This window comes from Humulus lupulus, chromosome 6 (assembly GCF_963169125.1).
Source record: "Humulus lupulus chromosome 6, drHumLupu1.1, whole genome shotgun sequence".
Classification (NCBI taxonomy): Eukaryota; Viridiplantae; Streptophyta; class Magnoliopsida; order Rosales; family Cannabaceae; genus Humulus; species Humulus lupulus.
The window spans coordinates 14,260,368-14,283,050 of NC_084798.1; the positions used below are offsets into that span (position 1 = coordinate 14,260,368).

The window sequence follows — 22,683 nt, forward strand, 5'->3', positions numbered from 1 at the left end:
TCACTACTAATATTTTATACCTAGCTGCCCACTCTCTCTAGGTTGTTTTAGAGAAAGACTTGGAAGATTGTGGTCTTGTTTTAAAGCGGTTTGGATTCCTTGCAATACCTAGCATTCAACAATGACAAAAGGTTAGGGAATCCAAATGGTGTAGTCATTGTTCTGCTACGCATCTCGTAAGTCTAATGATTATATTGTTGTATTTATGAATCTCTATATGAAAATCTCTTCTATGCACGTATTTATGTTTTTCTATTGTATATTATTTTGTGCAATAGAGAGCATGCATATAGATTTATATAAATGAGATCCTACAACTGGCTTCAGAATCAAATGTTGCTAGTTTATATGTTTATATACATGTATGTGATTTTTTTTTACATGTTAGATATGTTAATTGGATGGTAGCATAAATGTTTGCATCTTTAAATTTTATATATGTGTGATGCTAAAATAATATTGTTCATGATTTTTGTATGTTTATGTGTGTTTTATTTTGTTGTATAAAACTCATAAACTCTTTACATAAAATCAAAATTTGAAAATTGCACAAAAAATAATTTTTATTTGATTAATTTTTTTAAGATTGATTGAATTAAAATTAATTGTGATTAATTAATTGATTTCATGAAATCGATTAATTAATTTTTTTAGCTATTAATTTATTTTGCTAATAAATGTGTACATGTATAAATTAGTAGCATGTCATATAGATATTGTATGCTAGAACCATTCAATTAATTAACATATCATGCAATATTATAATTGTCATTTTTGCATATTTGTGTTTAGATAATGGACTTACAGTGATGACCCATTATTTTAGATAATGAGAAAATGACAAATAAAATGAGTTATAATCTTGATAGGTTTTATTTCGGCCTAATTGTACATGTAAAATTTAAATTCATTTCTTGTAGGTAGTTCCACTATTGAGAACTCATTTATTTTGCATTACTTCAATGCATTTCTATTTATTTAAATTTTATTTGCAACTTTTTATATATTTCTTATATTATAATTCATATGAAATATGATTTTTTAAATTTGACATATAATAGTTTGTATTATATTAAAAAGTTTTTATATATTTTAATTAAATAAATATACAAAAATATATAGAATTATAAACCTAATATTTTGAGTTAAGTATATTTTAATTATTTTCTCTAGATATTTTAAATCTAAAAACAAAGTATACATAAATACATAATCAATAATATAAACAATAAAATAAAAAATTTAATTTAAATAAAATATTTTTTTCAAATAATCAATTAATTATTGTAATAGTGTTAGTTTTAACTTTTAATTTTAACAACAATATCTCGTAAACCAAGAAAATTTGGTTTAATTTAATACACCCTTTTTAATTATAGCAGTTATTAAAATAAAAAAACCGAAGAAACTTTTGCAGGGCTCAACATTTTATAATAACTATTTTAATCAGTGGAAGTTTTAGCATATTTGATTTAATCAGTGTAACTTTTGTTTGCAATTTGGAAGTGTGCCAATATAATAGCAGAGCCTAAATATAAGGCTTTTTCTTTCCAAAACTGAAAACAGAGCCTCAATATAATAACAAGAGAGTAGCTACACTTTATATAAGGATTTGTTCATCCACTTTAACTAATAAAATCATATTATTTTTTTTATTATTATTAATATTATTATTATTGTAGATGTAATAATGATGATCGTCCAACTTGGCTTGCCACCTTCCACTTGACATTCATTGCCCTTTCCAAGCCCTCCTTCAGGTGTTCCTCTGTTGTAGAAGACTCACGGAGATTCTTGCACTTCACCAGTCCAACATCGTACCCTGCAATCATTTCAGCCATCTTCTTCTGCAGCTCAGCCTTCTTCTTTTCTATTTTCATTGGGAATTCCTTGTCAACTACTTTACTCAACTGTTGATAGTAGAAATCTCTTGTGATCTTCCTTAGAGATGACTTCAGAAAATCCACCTGGAAGCCAGCCCAATATTTTACAAAGTATAAGTAGTGATGCCATTGTTGAAGAAGATGTTTAGTGATGTCTATCACCAAAGTGGTATGCATCTCTTTCATCACTTTACATACAAAGAAAAACCCCATGCTCTTCAATTGTTGGGAACATTCATACTTTGTACTAATATCTCCGTATTTGTGAAGCAAATTATTCATAGCAGATGCCAAATGTAAAGGTATGGAATAACCTTTAATATCAACAAGTGTCAACGCTAGATCACTATATTTTATTCTCAACTTCCTTTTCCAAAAGGTGGACTCAAACTCTTCCAAGATAAATGACATGAAATCAGCTTCTGTTAAATTAGAAAATTTTAGAACCTCATCAATGTTATCATCTTCAGTAGTCGTTTTACTCACTTCTTCTCCCTCATTTTCCTCATCCCAGTTAAAACGATACTTCAACCAGCCTAGCTCACGATCAGTTAATTTATGTATCAAATCCCTTAAGGTCAAAGGAGACACAGCATGATCAATCTCTTTAGGAAATTCCCAAAGATCTTCTCCCAACACTTTCAGTTTCACATCTCTAAGGTCTCCTTTTAATACATTTATAACCTATATTATATATATATATATATATAACTCATCAATATAAAACTTCATAATATAATAATGCTAGTATTTTAAGAAAAAATAATTTTTATATAGATCCATGAGAAAACAGAAAATTAAACACCTATACGAATTTTGACATTATGTTTTGATATAAACGAAAAAAACGATGGACTAATTTCGACAAATTAAAATAGTAACTATTCACAAGTTATAATTATTTAATTTTTATTTATTTATTCAATTGTTCTTTTAATATACTAAATTTGATGGATTAATGATTTTTTTGTTGTTGTAAATTGTGCCCTTTTCTCTTTTTAAAAACAAAATACATTTTAGGATATAGCTCAAATAGAGGGAAAAGAATATATATTACTTTAGTGATGAGGCAAACATTATATTAGAAGGATTTCAACAACAATTGTAAAAATTAATTAAAAATATATCAAAGTTAAAAGCAAATTTCAATCAATTAAAAAAATATTGGTTTTTGTTAATTGATATCCGTGTCAATAATATGAAGAGTAAAAAATAAGTTCTCTAATCAGTGTAACATGAATGATCATTTAGTTATAAAAATACTAACAATCTTTTTTTTTCTAGATTTTTTTTTTTGGTTCTCTTTGCCCATCAATTATTACTTTATTATAAATGTTAACTACAACAAGAAAATAGTTTCAAATAAAAGATTAATTTAAAATTGTTCCTTTTGGGCCGAAAATTTCCAACATGCTATAGAATTTTAAAAAAAAAAATTGTAAAATACTTATTTTTAGTAAGACCCAATCAATTTAAGCTTTATAAGGTTAACAAAAGAATTTCATGGAGCTACAAAGTATTTTAAATTTTAAAATAACGTAACAACATCAAAGTTTATGTGTGCCAATGCCAATCAATTTGACAATAACATAATTTTTTTTAAAATAATAAATAAAAATAAAATCAAATGATTACGAAAATATATTTATTTTATATTTAATTTTTTTTTTGCTTATTTTTAAGTAATTTTAGTGTAATATTTAAGTTAACTTTGATTTATCCATTTTTTTCCCCTTATTTTCTTTGGTGGTAAGTAAATTTTTTGATCTTTAAAGAAAAATTGAATATATTAAAGCAAATTAAATTTATACTGTTATTTTAAAAGAAAAACTATAGAGATTATATATATTAAATATTGAAATTTACTTGTTAAATTATGTAATGCTTTAGTTTTGTTAGGTGGGTTTAATGTTTCATTCTCTTAAATTTCAGCATCCCAAACTACCATTTTCTCTTTGTAATAAGCTTATTGAGATATGCTATATCTAAATCTAATATTAAGTTTCCATAATATTGATGTAAAGTTTTTCATTTTAATTCAGAATATATCATAATATCAATTATTTATTAGGGCTAATAAATTTAACTAGCAAAGCTTCTTAAAGAATTAATAAGATATATTATACTAAATATATAAAAATGAATATCAATTAGAACATACCTCAGAGATAACACAGTGTACGTGAGCGATATATTTGCACTTTTGACAACAGTAAACACGTATTCGTGGATTTCTTTCATCTTCACAAACATCGCAGCAATATTCACCAGAGTTATCCTCAATGAATGAATCAACAAGATCTAAGGAGTGCATATGACTGTCATGTTTTATGATAGAAGGCAATGGACCACATAATAAATGAAGTTTGAAATCACAATCCAAACAAAGAAATTTGAAGGAATTTGTTTTATGGAATTCCTTAGTATTGCACATGATTGATTGCTTCAAACAGGTGTCGTAGACGTTGCATTGTTCAACTGCATTGTTTATTTTCTCCACAAAGCAAAGAAGATGTGGATGATCTTTATGCTTAATGATTCGTGTTCGTCTCACTCCACATTCTAAACACAACCGAAAATCACATTGAGAACATTCGAAATATAAGGCAGATTCGTCTGTACTTCCACAAGTGTTACATTTACAATACCTTTGTCTTTTCATAAGAAGGAAGAGACGATTGTGATTAGGATGGTGAGAGGTTTGGATTTCTTGTGGTAATTGGTCAATGCATTGTTTATGAAGAAAGTACTTACATCTATTGCAGCCATAATAAACTCCACCATCTAATGATTCTGATGGTGAGCTCTTGGATTGACATGCAAAACATCTAACATCAATATCTTCATCTTCATGAATTGCATTTGTTGTCTCAACAAGTAGTAGCAAGTGGGGATGGCTTGAATGTTGAATGCAATGTTGGCCTTCCGGGCATGCTGTTATGGAGTTTGACATTTTAAAGCATTCAACATCCAAGTCAAAATCACAGCCAACACAACTGAACACGAGCCTCTTTTCTGAGGCTTGACCACAACAATTGCATCTGGCATCTCGTGTTGTAAGAGAAAGAGGGTGGCGAGGATGTAAAGGGTATTTGTTGATCTGCTTTGGTAGTTCTTCACATGACTTGTGGACATAATATTCGCACGAATCACAAACATAATAAGGAGCTTCTGTAAGAAACCCATGACATAACTCACAATTTTTTTTTTCATTATTGATCTCGCTATCCTTAAGGAGCAAAATATGATTTCGGCGACAAAGGTGTTGATCCTCCATTTTTTATCTGTTTAGATTCAATAAAGCCACAAAAATAATAATAAGTGAAACACACATTAATAGCTCAACAATACATAAGTATAAATATAAATATATAAACAAATATAAATTAGAGGCAATACATGTACTCGTTATATTACAAATTAGGAAACTTAAATATCAAATCTGAATAAGAAATTAAATGGACTTACTGATGTATCAAAAATTCAACGCCGAACTTGGAAACTAGAAAAATAAAAACGAAAGAGTTCTCTTCTAATTTGTATAGAAAAGAGAGAAAGTACTCAACTGTTTATGCATTGAATATATTATTTCTTTGATTGAGAATGTTGAGTTCATTTGTATTATGTTTTTATAGAAAAGAAAAAGAGAATAAAGTAAATATAAATTATTTCCTTGTCCCATAACTTATCTTCTATGATAATTCATTGTCTATTTGCATAAATAATATAACTTAAAGATGACTCATATCTCTCTCCTTTAATAACAGTTTCAAACAAATTCAAAATCAATTTCAATCTTTAATTAGGATACTTTCTTTTCCTTTTTCTTTTCACATTTGGCACATATGTTGATGATTCTTTGGAAAAGGAAAAAGAAAAGTGAAATATATCACAAAAATAAATAAAATATAAAGTATATTCTTTGCTTGCAATATAGTTTTAAAGTGAATAATACATCAACCATATTATAATGAAGTTGTGCATTTTGTCTCCCCAAAACTAAAATATACACCTATTTATGTTTTTCTTGGACATTATCGCGCTTACAAAAATAAAATAAAATTAAGAACCAATTTTTTAATTTGTGAGAAATTCAAAAAGTAATCATGCTAGTAATATTAGTTATTTCACTAAAATTTTAATTTTTAATAATCGAATATTTCAAAGTTAAGTTAGAATAGTACATGTTTGTATATTTTTTAGACATTTAATAGAAAATTCCTTCTTGCATATTACTAATTCTTTGGAAAAGTGGAAAAAATAAAATTATTCGCTTGCAATAATTACAAATTAAAGAGGAAAAGTAAAAGGAAACAACATTCAAAATCATGAAATATTAAAGATCCTTTAGTTTAGAAATCCTTTACTTATCAATATCAATCCATTATTACACTTCCAGATCTAGTCATCTCTTGTTAGTGACCTTTTATCAACGAATAAAGAAAAATAGAAACAATTAGTTTTTTTTTATTATTTTTATGAATGAATAGGGATATTTTGCTCTGTATACAGTTTTTTTTTTCTCTTCATATTTCTTTCTAAATAATCTCTTCATGAATTTTTCACAAATCTTCTGAAATAGTTTTAGTATAAAAATTGTTCAAAAATAAATAATTTTATTTATAAATTTTTTGAACTCTATAATTTAATATGTAATAAATTAAAGCATATTTATTTAGATGATTAATTGAACACTAGACTTTGGATTAATTGGATCAACGATTTTCATTCCCGTGCTATGAAAGAACAAGGGTTGAAACTCTAAATACCACACATTGCTATACTTGAACACTAGACTTTGCTTTCAGGAATAGTATGAGCCCAAAGACTATCAATCCTTCCCCCGTAGGAGAGAGAGAGTATTCTCTTTTACAAGCAAACAAAGGTACTCCCTGACCGTTGGATCAAAAGAGGCTTCCAAGAGAAGCCTCATTTGTTAATTAAGTGGATCAAGTGAGGCTTCCGAGAGAAGCCTCGTTTGATAATTAAGTTGGATGGTGGAAGCTAGCTTGTAGGTCTATAAGAGAGGTCGATTCTAGGGCAGCAAAAGAGACTACCATACTTTATTCATGTGATAACCAGAGTTGGTGCCCTTTGGCAATGAGATATGAGTTGAATTGCATGTGACATGCTTTCCTAAATGTTGTGCATGACAAACATCCTTTTGATCGATTCATAAGAGTGCTTCTAGCTCCAAGGCTCCAATGTCTTTACTTTAGAAGTGAGATTTGGCACTTGCAAAGTGGGGAGGAATTACCCGAGACAGAAGGATGAGCATGAGGCCTTCAAGTCTCCCAGGGATGTGAACTTGATGCTTTTGGGCTTGTCTAAAGGGTAAACTACTTAACTTAAAAGTTTCTTGTGCGGTAACGACATTGTTATAATTCAAGTCATTTAGGACTCTAAAAGTAAGACATGAAAGACTTTTTACATTACCTACTTGCTAGACATGAAATATAGGGTTGTGAAAAATATCCATATTCATGTCTACCAGAACATGTATTTCCTTGCAAATCTAATGGGGTTGAACCAAGTTATTCTAAACAAACATTTGAGACTGTGGATGAGAATATCCATGATCAAGAACAAGAATAATTAAAATTATTAGTAAAATCACAATATTCAATTTTTGTGTTTGTAAAAAGAGAAATTAGTAACATAAATACTCAATATTTAAAATTGGTTGTTGCTAGATATTAGTATCCAATGTCCTAAAAAAGCAATTCTATTAGACCCAATATGTTAACTTCTGATAGTTGTTGACTAGACCGACATGTGTCAAATTCTTATTGGTCTAGCTAATATATATATTTTAAATTATTTTAATTAATTTTAAAATACACTTAAATTAATAATATAAAAAATATAACTAGTGTGACATGTTAATTTTTAACTGGTTATCACCCTACAAAACTGTAACTAATTAGTGTCATATTTGTAACTAGCTACCCTCTTTAAAATTTTAAAATTTGAATCAAGTGAGATAAAAAATTTATGTAAAATTCTACCTCTGTAACCAGTTTCCCCAGTTTCACATTGGCAGCCAATTACAATATTTCTCAATTTAAGAATAGTAACTAGTTACAAGTATGGAACCAAAAGAAAAGAACTTCGCAAACTTGGAACTAGTCACAACATTTCTCAATTTTAGAATTATAATTGGTTACATGTCTAGAGCCAAATTGAAAAAAAAATCACAAACATAGAGCCAATTACAACTCTAAAATAAGAAATAGTTGTAACTAGTTACAACGTTTTTATTGTAACCAATTATTATGGCATGATTTCAAGATTTAGAAAGAAAAAAAAATTCAAATTCAAATTCCACCCAAAAATCAATTATTAGTTTCAACCATTTTAATAGAATTATAAATTGACTATTATTGAGATTGGGTAAAATAAAATCAATCATTGAGAATATGTATAAGTAAAAAAACAAATTGAGAATATATATATATATACATTTATATATAATAGAGCTAGTCATTCAATTATTTTTTAAATACTTTTACATTAGTGTCTCTCTTTACTAGAAGCATATGAAAATTAGTTAATAACTATACATTTATAAATAGGAATAAAAAAAAGACGAACTGTATTATATAAAAATAAATATATATGCAGGAAAGTTAGGTATATATACATTATAACACTTGAATTTTATTTAAATTTTAATACAGAATTTTATATAGTCATATATTCTCACATATGAATTGTTTATCCACCACTATTCACATACATAATTATACAATTATATATATACAAAACTACCTAGAATAATTTTAAAAAAAAAACTATATAACAAAAATAAATAATATACATACAAAACTATATAACAAAAAATAAAGAATATACAAAAAGCTGCCTAGAATAATTTTTTTTAAAAAAACACTACTTATTCGTATATATAAATAATAATAACAAAATATATATATATTTTTTTAAATGAATCATTTTAATCTTGAATGTGTTTTATATAAATAGTTTATTAATTGTTCATGTTTAATATTTTTTGTTGTTGGAGAATTAGTTAATACATATGAGAAATATGAGGTTTTTTGAAACTTAATTCACAAAATAAGCCATATAAAGTATGATTTTTTTAAATTAATTCAAACAAAATTTATACTTATGATAAAGCAATATTTTTATATATTAGTTTTTAAAAAGTCATATTTTTAAAAACTTTCCCTATTCTAATGTGGTTATTATAACATACTAAGTCACTACATATCGGGCCAGAAGATGCCTTATTATTGGGTTTTGTTTGTATTTTGGGCCTGATACGATTTTGGCCACTATAATTATGAAGTCTATTTTATTTATTTATTTAGTATATAAAAAAATACAAAAAGTTTTCCATTAAAAATTTATAACATTTGTTATTTCTAATTGCTATTTTTTCTTTCTCTAATTGCCAAATAATGTAAAACATAAATGCCATTTATGTTAAAAATCCTACACTATATCTCTTCTATATAAAAAAGATGTGTGGATAACAAAAATTATTAATTTTAACGGTTTATTTTATAAATTTTAATGAAATATTCTAAATATTAAACGGAATATACTTTTAAAATTAACTAAAAATAGATATTCATGAATTATATTAATATAAATTCAAATATTATAAAATATCATTATTATCATAATATTTAATATAAGTGTACATATAATTTTTTTTTACTAATTATACTAATATGAATTCAAATATTATAAAATTTTATTATTATAATAATATTTAATACAAAATTAAACGTTTAATATTTATATTATTATAAATTTAAATATTATAAAATATAATTATAATAATATATAATACATAATCTTAATTTTTATTAAAAAAATTATCATTTATGTTTAAAAGATTAACATATTACATATATATTCAAAAAAATAATAAACAATATTTTGATTTAATTTTTTATTTAATATGTTTATATCATTCTTTTATATATAATATTATTTATTTATTTGAAATTTATATAATAATGATATAAATTTAATAAATATAATTAATAATTTCTATAAATAAAACTAAGCAACTTATATCTAATATATATATTGTTGACGCCGTTTTTCGTCAACAGATAAAAGAAGAGAGCACGTAAACAATTAAAGACAATGGCCAAAAGAAACAAACGAATCAAACACACGGTTTTTAACGTGGTTCAGCAGTTAAATCTGCCTAGTCCACGAGTCTCTGTTATTAACCTCAAGATTATCTCTGAACAATTCTTTAGCATGAATTCTACAGAGTTTTCTCTCAAGGATCAGAATTTCGGTCCTTTACAATGGTGCATGGCTTCTCTATTTATAGAGAAGGATGCAGAATACTATCCCACATATTTTGGGTAGTTACTCTTTTGTGAATAAAAATAAATGGTTTTAAATGCCAATAATCAGATATAAAAGGAAACGTCCCCCAAAGATCAGGGGGCGTATAACTGAATAAATAATATCCCACAATTCTTGGGGATTTACATCAATTAATGAGGGTTACATCTCATAGTTATAATACTTGTAGATATTCAAGGTGGTTATAACGTATCTTCAAGGCTCCAGCATTTCAGGTTTCATGTCATTGTGCGAGCCACTGACATCTCCCGAGCTAACGTTGCTTTCGAGATGGGATATCGGGCTCAAGACCCATGCTCCGAAGTTCCTGAAGATGAAGGTGTTCTCGGAGCTACCTTTCGAGATCGAAATCATTTCGAGATCACCGCATTCGAGATCATATATCATACTTTACAGGCTCGACTTACAATCCTAGATCACTCTAATCCTCACGAGACCATTTGCTGCGAACTCAGCTTTCGAGGTCATATTTACTATGGCTCGAAATCTGGGTATAACATATATATATATTTCAATATCGTGTTGATAAAAAAAATTGAAAACAATTTTTATATATATATATATAAAAAATAATCTCTTCATTTTTTTCCTTAAAAAATTCTGATTTTTTATTTTATATATGCATCTAAAATTAATGTTATAGTAGTAAACATAATAATAATAATAATAATATAAACTACATTACAACAAATCTGGGTGACCAATAGGAAAGAGGACAGGTGCCAGCACGGCAGCTGGTACAATTGAGCTCCTAAATTATCTTCTTCAGAGTTCAGTTAGACTGAAAAGATAGTAGATATAGTTTCGGTTCTTCTTCTGTCTCACAAAGGCAGAAAGACACCATGGCTTCTCCTTCTCCTTCTCACCTCACAGCTATCCCACTACGCCTCTCAAAACCCTCCCTTTCCCACTGTAAGTATCTCTCTCTCTGTATATATAATATATATATATATACGTATATATATGACACTACTAGTACCCTTAAGATGAACTAGTTGAGAATTTTTAATTATCAGCCATTTTCTTGCACATAATTCTTGTATAATAAGGAAACTGCTTACTTGAAGTCTTGGTTGTTACCATTTCTGGGTGAATTCTGGTTTTTCTTACTATCCCCTGTTGGAACAAGAAAGAATTTCTGGGCAATCATCTACTTTGTCACGTTTGGTGTTATTTATGAGAAAGTTTATAACTGATATGAAATTGGGTTTTATTTGTTTCGTTTAAATGAGACTCAACCCAAAAGTGTACACTACTCAGTGCTTAGTTTGTATTCGTTAATTACCTTAATTTAAATATGTCTAGAAAGTAAAGATTTAAAACTGTCATATAATAAGACGAGTTTAATTCATTAGAAGCCCAGATTGGTTTAGTTATGTCACTAAATGTTCCACTCACATTCCATGGATTGTAAACAATACTTGATTTCATTTCTGGAAGATGTTTTAGTATGAGAAATAACTTAAACCTTAATTTCATTGCTAAATTTGGTAGTAAACTCGAAGCCAGTAGGGCTCCGTGTGAGGTTGAGTTTGGAAAATGAGAGCAGTGGCACTGAGGATTCTGGTCACTCATCATCAAAGCCTCTGAAGGTAAGGGCTTCATGCATTTTGGTATCTAGCTAATTATCTCTAATTATATTGCTTATTATCTTTTACTTGCAAACCACTTATGTTTTCTTAAGAACATGGTCTTAGTAGCTAGCATAGGGACGTGTTATTATGTTATTTTGGTCAATTTTCATGCTGTTTAAACTTCATGATAAAATTTACTTTTGATGTTCTGTCTTCTGTGTAAAATGGTGTAGATTTTCTTTCTCATGGTCATGATTTAATCTTTTGAGGAATTTCAGGTGGTGCTTCAGATTTGATTGGCTTACAATATTCTTGTACAGTTAAAGAGTACACAAAATTTGAACTCAAGGGCTTAACTTTCTCTTGGTACTTTAGCTTTAATATTCAACATTTGAAACCATAGACTTCAATTTGAGTCCAATATGGGTTCCTTTCTGACCACAGGGATCTCAACCAGCAATCAATCGACGCTTGTCTCTTGCATGTCTGTGCTCTTCAGTTCCATTAATAAACGATTTGGGCACTTCTGCTTCCAAAACCAAAGCTTTGGCAATGGATGGAATGGATAGACTTGGATGCTCTTCAGTTCCACTTATCTCTTATTGATTATTTTTTTGTCGGGAGAATTGGATCTGGTAGAATACAGTTGACGTTAAAAACAGAACAATCTTAAAAACGACAAAAGTCTAGAAAAACAACAACATTAGAAAAAAAAAACGAAAAATCAAGAAAAACGAAAGTAAACTTTAAAATTATTAAATATCTATTATTGTACTAAATATTATTATAATAATGATATTTTATAATATTTGAATTTATATTAATGTAATTATTAAATATTTATTTTTATTGATTTAAAAAATATATTTCGTGAAATATTTATAATATTATAAATATTATGTTAGGTTAACAAAAATAATCGTTATACATCATAAAATAAGGAAGAAAAACCATACCTGCAGATATTTAAAAATAATGAATTAGGCGATCAAAGGTTACATAATATTAATAAACAAAAGAATAAGATAATAGTAAAGGTTAAAAAGGACTTAAGGTGGATTTAAGTTAATGTTAGACGAATTTTATTTAAAAAAACTTATAAACTCTTAATATATTGCAAATGATATAATTTGATTGTCGGTCTAAACTAAAATTTTGTAAAGTGTTAAAATAATAAACAGAACTAAGGTTTTTTTTTATTTTATTTTTCCTTTTAAAAATCAAAGGATGCTTTTTTTTTTTTGTATTGTATTGATTTCAATTTGAAGCGTGGTAAGTTATGTTGATTTTTGGTATATTGCTTAAAAATTATTTTTTTTTTTAATTAAAAATCGAAATAAGAAAATATAATTTGTTTTCTATACAAAAGCTCCTAAATATTACAAAAATTAGTATCATTTTATTCTAATTTGTTTTCTATATATGTATCTAAAAGTTAATATCTTAAAGAGATTATATGTTTTAGCAACAAATTAAAACACAAAAATGTGGCTGGGTTCTCTGCTCATTCACCCTATAATTTTGTTTTTGTACAACTGGTTTTTCTTGAAAAGAGACGACATTGATGGATTATATATATATATATATATGGTGGTACTGATTAATTATTTATAAAAGTAATAATGAACATTAATTGCACACTTTGATTATTAATAAGAGTTGAGAAAGCTTGAAGTAGAAAAGATTCATTACAAAGTAACGTCATCATAATATTATCATCAAACACAAAACAGTAGTAGGTTTATTATTGGAGACCAATTTGGCTTGCTAGCTTCCACTTGGCTTTCAATGCCTCATCCAAGCACTCCTTCATGGATTCCTCTCTTTTGAAGAAGACTCTTGGAATCTTCTCCAGTCAGTTTTCTTCTTCTGTAGCTCAGCTATCCCAACAATCTAGAATTGTTGGGATGTGGTTCTTCATCAAGATGTTTCCTTAACTGTTGATAGTAGAATTCTTCTGTGATCTTCTTCAGAGATGCCATTAGAAAATCTACCTTAAACAGACTCCAAAATTCTGCAAAGTATATGTAGTGATACCATTGTTGAAGAAGATGTTTAGTGATGTCTATCACCAAAGTGGTATGCATCTCTTTCATCACTTTACATATAAAGAAAAACCTGATACTCTTCAATTCTTGAGAACAACCTGACTCGCTTCTACTAATATCTCCATATTTGTGAAGCAAATTATTCATAGCAGATGCCAAATGTAAAGGTATGGAATAACCTTCAATGTCGACAACTTTCAATGCCATATCATTGGATTTTATTTTCAACTTCTTATCCATATAGGAAGAATGAAACTCTTGAAAAATAAACGACACAAACTCATTTTTTGCAAAAGTAGAAAATTTTATAACCTCGTCAATTTGATCATCATCTTCAAGTTTAAGTTGAGTAGTGTTTTCACTGATCACTTCCTCATCTTCATCCCAGTAAAAATAATATTTAAGCCAGTCTAGCTCATTTGCACGTAATTTAAGTATTAAATCTCTTAATGTCAAAAGAGATAATGTGCCAATGTCTTTAGGAGAATTCCAAAGATCTTCTCCCAATGTCTTTAGCTTCACATTTCTAAGGTCTCCTTTCAATATATTTATAATCTACACAACGTTCAACCAAATAAAAATTATATATTAACATCCAAGATTAACAATAATTCAATAAATAACAATTATTATTAAAAATAAGAACAAATTTTAATCAACTAAAATAATCAATTCTTGACGCATGCGTCAGTTATCTGACTGGTTTAAAAAATTTGATCGAATACAATGTGTAACTAGAACAATTTTTTACTTATAAAATACTAACAATTTTTTTTCCAAATTTATTTTTTCGTCTTTTTGTCCGTCCATTATTACTTAATTACAAATAAAAACTAGAAGAGCAAAATTATTTCAAACACTATTATATATTTCTTTTCTGTGTGTTGTTTATTGTGTCTCAACTCCAGCATTCACAACTAATAAGAATTCGGCTACCAAGTGAAGTTTAGTAATCATATTGGGTATAATTGTCACCATTACTCATATTATAGTTATTAATCATTTTTTGTAGCACATATTATAGTTATTAATAATTTGGTATAAAAAAATTATGTGAATAATTTCTTTGATTACGAATAAGTATATATATTTATATAAGTTAACTATACCAAAATTTGTATCCAAATGATTATAATAGTTATTATTTATAACTATATATCTACTGATTTTTGCTACTAAAAACAACCACTTAATGTTTTATCTTACTAATTTTTACTGCAAATTTTTGTATTATATAGAATTATAACAAAATGCTCAAAATATAGTTATTAATTTGATTAAAAAAATTATATGAATATCTTCTTTAATTACTAATAAGTTATAAAATAATGAAAAAAATAAAAGCTTAATATATTACAATTTGTACCCAAATTTACATCTTTTATGAGTTTTTTTAACAAGTTTACAAAAATATGATCTTTTTCTTCAAAAGAACTTATTTTATGGCTTTTTAAAAAAACAAAAAATCAATTTTATGGATTTAGATTCCCATATTTTTGTATAAAAATTAGTTTATGCCATAGTTTTACTCTTAATTAAGTTTATTTAAATTATGAGATTATTTTAGTTATTTAAGTGTTTTTTTATTTGATTATTTTTATATTAGTTTCATTATATAATATTGACTTAGAATTTTAAAAACGGAATTTAATCAATTTTATTGTTTTTATATTGTTTAATGTTTATTTTTCATAATTTAATTTTACAATTTCAAATCACAAATACATTTTCACTTTACTATTTTTAGTTTTGATCTCTTCCACTTCTCTTCTCGTTGACATCTTATTTCTCCTCCCTCTTTGTCAATTTTTTTAGAGAAAACTTCTTAGAGCAGTCCCAATGACTGCTGTATAGCACATAATTTTTTAAAATTTTAGAGAACCGGTCAAAAAAAGAGCTCCATCAGCTACTGTATTATACATAAATGTTTTAACTTTGCTACAGTACTACACTATATTTATAACATACTGTTCATACTCTAAATTATTTTTTTTATTAATTTCTCATACTTTCTCTCTCTCCTTGTCTCCTTCAAGCTCTACTTCCATTTTTTTTTATTTGAATGTCTTTCTTTAGTTATTTTATATTAATTGAAACTAGCAACACAACAAAAAATTAGTTATGATTAATTTATTTAAATTATAATTTTTTTTTCTTTTTTTTATATATATACTCTAATATATATATTTTCTCTCTACCATAGATTTTTGCATAACAAATCTTTCAATATCTTTAGTTATATAAATATTTGAAATAAATATTAATGTAAATATTAAGATATATAATAATATTATTAATAGTTAGATAAATATTTGAAATCAATAAAAAATAAAATATTTAAATGTTGTAAGGAAAATATATTTTAGCTTATTTTATAAATTTGGATTAATTAAAAATAAAATATTATTATATTTGACATTATGCATAGATAAATATTGCAAGTATTAAAAGATATATAAATATTATTGTAAGAAATAGAGATATTACTGAAAGTGATTGAAAATATTTAAAATTAATAAAATCATAAAATTAATAATATTTAAATGATATAGAGAAAAAAATAGAGAATCTGATGTATGGTGTAATGTAAAACTTAGAGGTAAAATAGAAAAATGTGTGTTTTGAAGAGGGATTTTAAAGGATAGAGTAGAGCATCCATTGTGAGTGCTCTTATTAAGTCACCTTCCCTTCAACTCAAAATATTTTATTATTTATTATCATTTTTTATTATTGTACTTGTTTTTTTTATTATACATAAAAAAAATCAAATTAATTTTTTTGTTCTATTTTTTTTTTACATTTTTTTTTAATATATCATGACTATTTTTTTCCTTGTTTGCGTTAAGTAACTAATAACAATCACATTTTCATATATGATTTTTTTTTTCAAATTTGGATATTCCCATCAGGGTAACCAAATACCCATTCACATTTTCATATCAGTTATTTTTTTTATTTCAAATTTGAATGTTTACATTAGGGTATAACTGGTTACCCATTCATGTTTTTTATATCTATTTTTTTTCTTTTCAAATTTGGATATTCCTATCATGGTTATTGGTTACCTATTCAAGTTTTCATAGCTATTTTTTTTTCTTCCAAATTTTGATGTTCCCACTAGGGTAACTGGTTATCCATTCACATTTTCATCAAATTTTTTCTCTATTCATATTTGAATGCTCTCATAACTGGTTACACATTCACGAATTCATATCTATTTTTTTTCTTTTTTAATTTGGATGTTCCTATCAGGGTTACTAGTTACCCTTTCAAGTTTTCATATATATATATATATATTCTACATTTGGATGTTCCCACTAGGATAACTGGTTACCCATTCACTTTTTCATATAATTTTTTTTCTTCTAGATTTGAATGTTTCCATCAGGGTAACTAGTTACCTATTCACATTTTCATATTTTTATTGTTTTTCTTTCCAAATTTGGATGTTCCAAATAAGAGTTAAAGTAAAAAGAAAATGCTGAAAACATTTATTTGAATTTTTTTTACATATAATGGAAAAAACTATAAAAAAAAAACAATTACAATAATAACAATAAATAATAAAACAATAAAATAATTATGTAATGTTAAAATATATGTGTGAAAAAAAGTAAATGGAAGGAGAAAATAATAAGTACAAAAAAGAAGAAAAAAAGCAAAGGAAAAAAAACTAAAAAAATATGAAAAAAAATTAAACAAAAGAAATGATGAAGGAAAAAAATGAATGAATAAAAATGAAAAGACGAAGATAAATAATGGGAAAATGGAAAGAAAAAAAAAAGACGAAGGAAAAAATTAGTAGAAAAAAAAGAAAAAAAAAAGAAAAAAAAAGCTCATATGTGTGAAAAAATAAAAAAACAAAAAATAAAAGGAGGAAATAATAAATACAAAAATGAAGAAAAAAATATAAACAAAAAAGAAAGAGAACTAAAAAAATATGAAAAAAATTAAGACAATACAAATGCAAGGAAAAAATAGATAAATGAAGAAGAAGAATAATAATAATGAAAAAATAGAAAGAAACACAAAGAATGAAGGAAAAAATTGGTAGAAAAAATGTAAAAAAAAAAAAAAATAGAAGAACAAATAAGTAAGGGAAAAAAGAAAGAAAAAAACTGAAAAAATATATTATATGGTCTTATGCAAGAAAAATTGTAAAAATTTAGCTGCAGCAGCAAAAGAAAATTGTTTGTTAGGGTGTCTCTCTAGCTGCAGCCACACAGATAGGTTTATGTTAAATGATTTGTATGGTCTTAAATCTAATTAGTTCTGAATTACTTCCTACATGCAATGCAAGTTCAGAAATATATTATAAGTATTCTATTATGTTTATATATTTATATGACAAATTCTGAACTTTGATGAAAAAGTAGTCACCCTTTTGTTGTATGTGTTAAAACTTGAATGTGCTTTGAAAACCTACATAGCTTGATTAATAAATTAATTGATTTAAAACCTAGTTAGTGATCTAATCGATTCTCCATGATTAAATAATGTAATCTAAGGTGACTGCTAATTATGTACACCGCCCCTGCATTTTGTGCTATACCTTGATAATGTTTATTATTTTCGTGGAAATTTCAAATGATCTGCATCATCATCGATCATTGATATATTTCAAATTTCATTGTTATATTACTTTCTACATGCATAAATATGTGCCTCTTTTGATAATATATATATATATATATATATATACTAGATACAAACGTGCATACACATGTTTGCTTAGTTTTATTTATAAAATTTATTAATTTTTTTATTGAATTTATATTAATATCATATAAATTTCAAATAAATATCATATTTTAATTAAATAGTTTATTTATTTTTGTTTAAGTTTATATTTGTTCTATTTTTTGAATTTGGGAGTGACAATTATATATTATATGTTTAATGTAATATTAAATATTATACCTGTATTTTAAATTTAAGTTTCTTGCTAGTTTTTTTTAAAAAAAAATCAATTTGTTATTAATTGACAATAGATTATATTATATATATTTAATATGATATTATTCTAATAATTGAGTTTAAGTTTAATTAAATTTTATTTAAGTTATAAAATAATTTTATTATTTTTAAATAATTATTATTGTAAAATATCTCAAAAATATTCTATTTTAATTTGTTTAATTATATATTATTTTTAAAAAATTATAATTGTAAAATATCTTATTTTAATTTTTTAATTATTTATTTTATTTTATTTTAATTTAAGTATTTACAAACTATCATTAGATATAAAAATATTCTGTTAAATATAAGAATATTCTGTTAAAGTTAACATTAAAAAAATAAAAAACCGTTAAAACAAAAAAAATTTATTATCTATACACTTATTATATAAAATAGATATATATAAGCCTCTATTTTCATCATAACTTTCTTATCACTACTACTTCACACAAAAACAAAATAATAAATTAATCTCCCACTAATAATGAATGAATTAAAACTGTGAGACCCTTGCCGTATTGTTATTGAAATATCCCGTTTCTTCTCTCCAACATGACCTAAGAAAATCATATCTCTCTCTCTCTCTATATATAAAATTAATTCTTACATCCAAAATTTTGGAACTTCTGTCGGCCGGCATTAACACACCTTATAAATGTGCAGGTAATTTAAGTATTAAATCTCTTAATGTCAAAAGAGATAATGTGCCCATGTCTTTAGGAGAATTCCAAAGATCTTCTCACAATGTCTTTAGCTTCACATCTCTAAGGTTTCTTTTCAATACATTTATAATTTACACAACGTTCAACCAAATAAAAGTTATATATTAACATCCAGAATTAACAATAATTCTGTTACACCCAGATTTCGAGATAAGAAATTATGACCTCGAAGGTTGGACTTGTCGAGTGTGAGCTAGAGATATATAAAAATGCATGTTCATGGTCTAGCTGTAAAACCCCCGTAGCAAGATAGCAATCTCGAAGATGTAACCTCGAGATTCTTTCTAAGCTCGAAAGAGCATAGCATCGAGATTCATCCGTCAACGAATGCTTTCAGACCGAGTAGTCTGAGCTTAAAGAGCACAAGCTCGAAATGTGACAGCCTCGATGGTATCTATCTGCTCCGAGCAGGTCTTGGAATAAGACGGCCAGTTCGTAACCTGTCTGTAAACCTTGACTGATGCGATGCTGGTTGCTGATCTCGGAGATTTGATGAGTCATCTGATGTAACGCGTTCTGTACGTTTAAAGATACTTATTGTTGTAACATCTCAACATTAAAGGGATATTAACAAGTCTGTTATCACAAAATTGTAGTTGGTATTGGAGGAAGATTGTTGAAGTCAAGAATGCTATTAAGGAAAAAATGGAGATGGAGGAGTTTAGGAACATGAAAGTTACTATTTCTGGTTTGTGTGGGAAGCTTTGGCCGAATCAATCACAAAAAGTTTGGCATGCCTTCACTTGGAACAGGTATAGCTTTCCTAAACACAAATTTATCACTTGGTTAGCTTGTCAAGATAAGTTGTTAACAAGGGATAGGCTGATTCGGTTTGGCATTACTACTGAAAGTAATTGCCTCCTTTGTGAGCAGGCTGCTGAATCTCATCAGCATATTTTCTTTGATTGCTTCTATAGTAAAGAAATTGTTTCAAGGATCCTTTCTTGGGTGGAGATGAAGGTGACTCAAAGAACTTTAGAAGCTTGTTTGAAGAGCATTAAGAGAAGGAAATTGTCAAAATTCAGGAGAGATTTTCTTGTGGCTGTTCTGAATGCTGCTGTGTATTGCATTTGGGAAGCAAGGAATGTAAGTTTGTGGGAGCAAAAAGTCTATACTGTAAATAATATAGTCAAAAAGATTAAATATGATGTTTGTAATAGGTTTTCTCATTTTAAAAGAGAGAGAACAAGTAAAGTAGATAGAGATTGGTATGAGGCTTTGAGCTCTAGTTATGGAGCATTTTGATGGCTGTTGTATAGAGTTGTAAAGAGGTTGTTGGGCAATAAAAATTCTACTCATTTCTCAAAAAAAAAAAAAAAAAAAAAAAAGTCTGTTATCCATTTTCTGGTTTTCAGGAGACGTTTCCTTGTATATAGGAGTTACAGCATTTAATATCATTATTTCAATTAATATGCAGAAGTATCTTCCCTAAATATGTGGGAATGAACTCTGAAAACTCTCTATAAATAGAGAGGTCATGAGCACTTGTAAAGGACCGATCTTCGGATATCTTGAGAGAAAACTCTGGAGAATTCATCTCTGAAGGATTTCCAGAAAACTCCAAGTTCTAATAAAATAGACTCGTGGACTAGGCAGATTTAACTGTTGAACCACGTAAAACTTTTGTTGTTCCACTATACTATTCACCTGCACCATAGCTCATATTGTTTAATTGCTCTATATTTTAAGTTGACGAAAAACGGCGTCAAAAAATTCAATAAATAACAATCATTATTAAAAATAAGAACAAATTTTAATCAACTAAAATAATCAATTTTTGGCGCATGCGTTAGTTATCTGTTAAAAAATTTGGGCTAATTTGTATTTAATAATTTGATCTGTTACAATATGTAACTGGAATAATTATTTACCTATAAAATATTAACAATTGTTTTTCGTCTTTTTGTCCATCCATTATTACTTAATTGCAAATAAAAACTAGAAGAACAAAATGATTTCAAACACTATTATTTCTTTTTCTGTGTATTTTTTATTGTGTCTCAACTCCAGCATTCACAACTTATACGAATTTGGCTACCAAGTGAAGTTTAGTAATCATATTGGGTATAGTTGTCGTCACCATTACTCTTTTTTTTTTATTTACATTTTTTGTAAAGATCATGACTATTTTTTTCCTTGTTTGGGTTAAGTAACTAATAACAATCATGTTTTCATATATGATTTTTTTTTTTCAAATTTGGATGTTCCCATTAGGGTAACCAAGTACTCATTCACGTTTTCATATCAGATATTTTTTTTCTTTCAAAATTGAATGTTTACATCAGGGTAACTGGTTACCCATTCATGTTTTTATATCTATTTTTTTTCTTTTCAAATTTGGATATTCCTATCATGGTTACTGGTTACCTATTCAAGTTTTTAAGCTAATTTTTTTCTTCCAAATTTGGATGTTCCCACTAGGGTAACTGGTTACTCATTCACATTTTCATCAAATTTTCTCTCTCTTCATATTTGAATGTTCTCATAACTGGTTACACATTCACGTTTTCATATCTATTTTTTTTAATTTGGATGTTTCTATTAGGGTTACTAGTTACCCTTTCAATTTTTCATATATATATATTCTACATTTGGATGTTCTCACTAGAATAATTGGTTACCCATTCACTTTTTCATATATTTTTTTTTCTAGATTTGAATGTTTCCATCAGGGTAACTGGTTACTCATTAACATTTTCATATTTTTATTGTTTTCTTTCCAAATTTGGATGTTCCAATAAGGGTTAAAGTAAAAAGAAAATGCTGAAAAAATTGATTTGAATTTTTTTTACATATAATGGAAAAAACTATAAAAAAAATAATTACAATAATAAAAATAAATAATAAAACATAAAATAATTATGTAATGTTAAAATATATGTGTGAAAAAAAGTAAATGGAATGAGAAAATAATAAGTACAAAAAAGAAGAAAAAAAGGAAAAAGAAGCAGAGGAAAGAATACTAAAAAAATATGAAAAAAAAATAAAACAAAAGAAATGATGAACGAAAAAAAAAGAAAAAAAACAAATAAATGAATAGAAATGAAAAGAAGAAGAATAAAATAATGGAAAAATGGAAAGAAAAAAAAATGAAGGAAAAAATGGAAGAAGAAAAAAAAAACTCATATGTGTGAAA

The 22,683-nt window shown here is 26.4% G+C and overlaps 2 protein-coding genes across 3 annotated transcripts; one reads left to right on the forward strand and one right to left on the reverse strand.

Annotated features, from left to right (window-relative positions):
- Positions 1-1,435: 1,435 nt before the first annotated feature.
- Positions 1,436-5,488, reverse strand: LOC133783821 (uncharacterized). 2 transcript variants are annotated; one of them, XM_062223438.1, is made up of 3 exons: positions 5,352-5,488; positions 4,045-5,167; positions 1,436-2,567 (listed from the first exon to the last, which is right to left on the reverse strand). In XM_062223438.1, exons 2-3 carry the CDS (start codon positions 5,158-5,160, stop codon positions 1,674-1,676), a joined length of 2,010 nt encoding a protein of 669 aa, XP_062079422.1. In that variant the 5' UTR covers positions 5,161-5,167; positions 5,352-5,488; the 3' UTR covers positions 1,436-1,673. The 2 variants fall into 2 exon arrangements, with proteins under 2 accessions (XP_062079422.1, XP_062079423.1); XM_062223439.1 differs by lacking the exon at positions 5,352-5,488 and having other exon boundaries at positions 4,045-5,322.
- A 14,704-nt stretch (positions 5,489-20,192) lies between these two features.
- On the forward strand, positions 20,193-20,792 carry LOC133784725 (uncharacterized). The gene has a single exon (XM_062224005.1). The coding sequence runs from the start codon at positions 20,193-20,195 to the stop codon at positions 20,790-20,792; it is 600 nt and encodes a 199-aa protein (XP_062079989.1).
- The last annotated feature ends 1,891 nt before the right edge of the window (positions 20,793-22,683 follow it).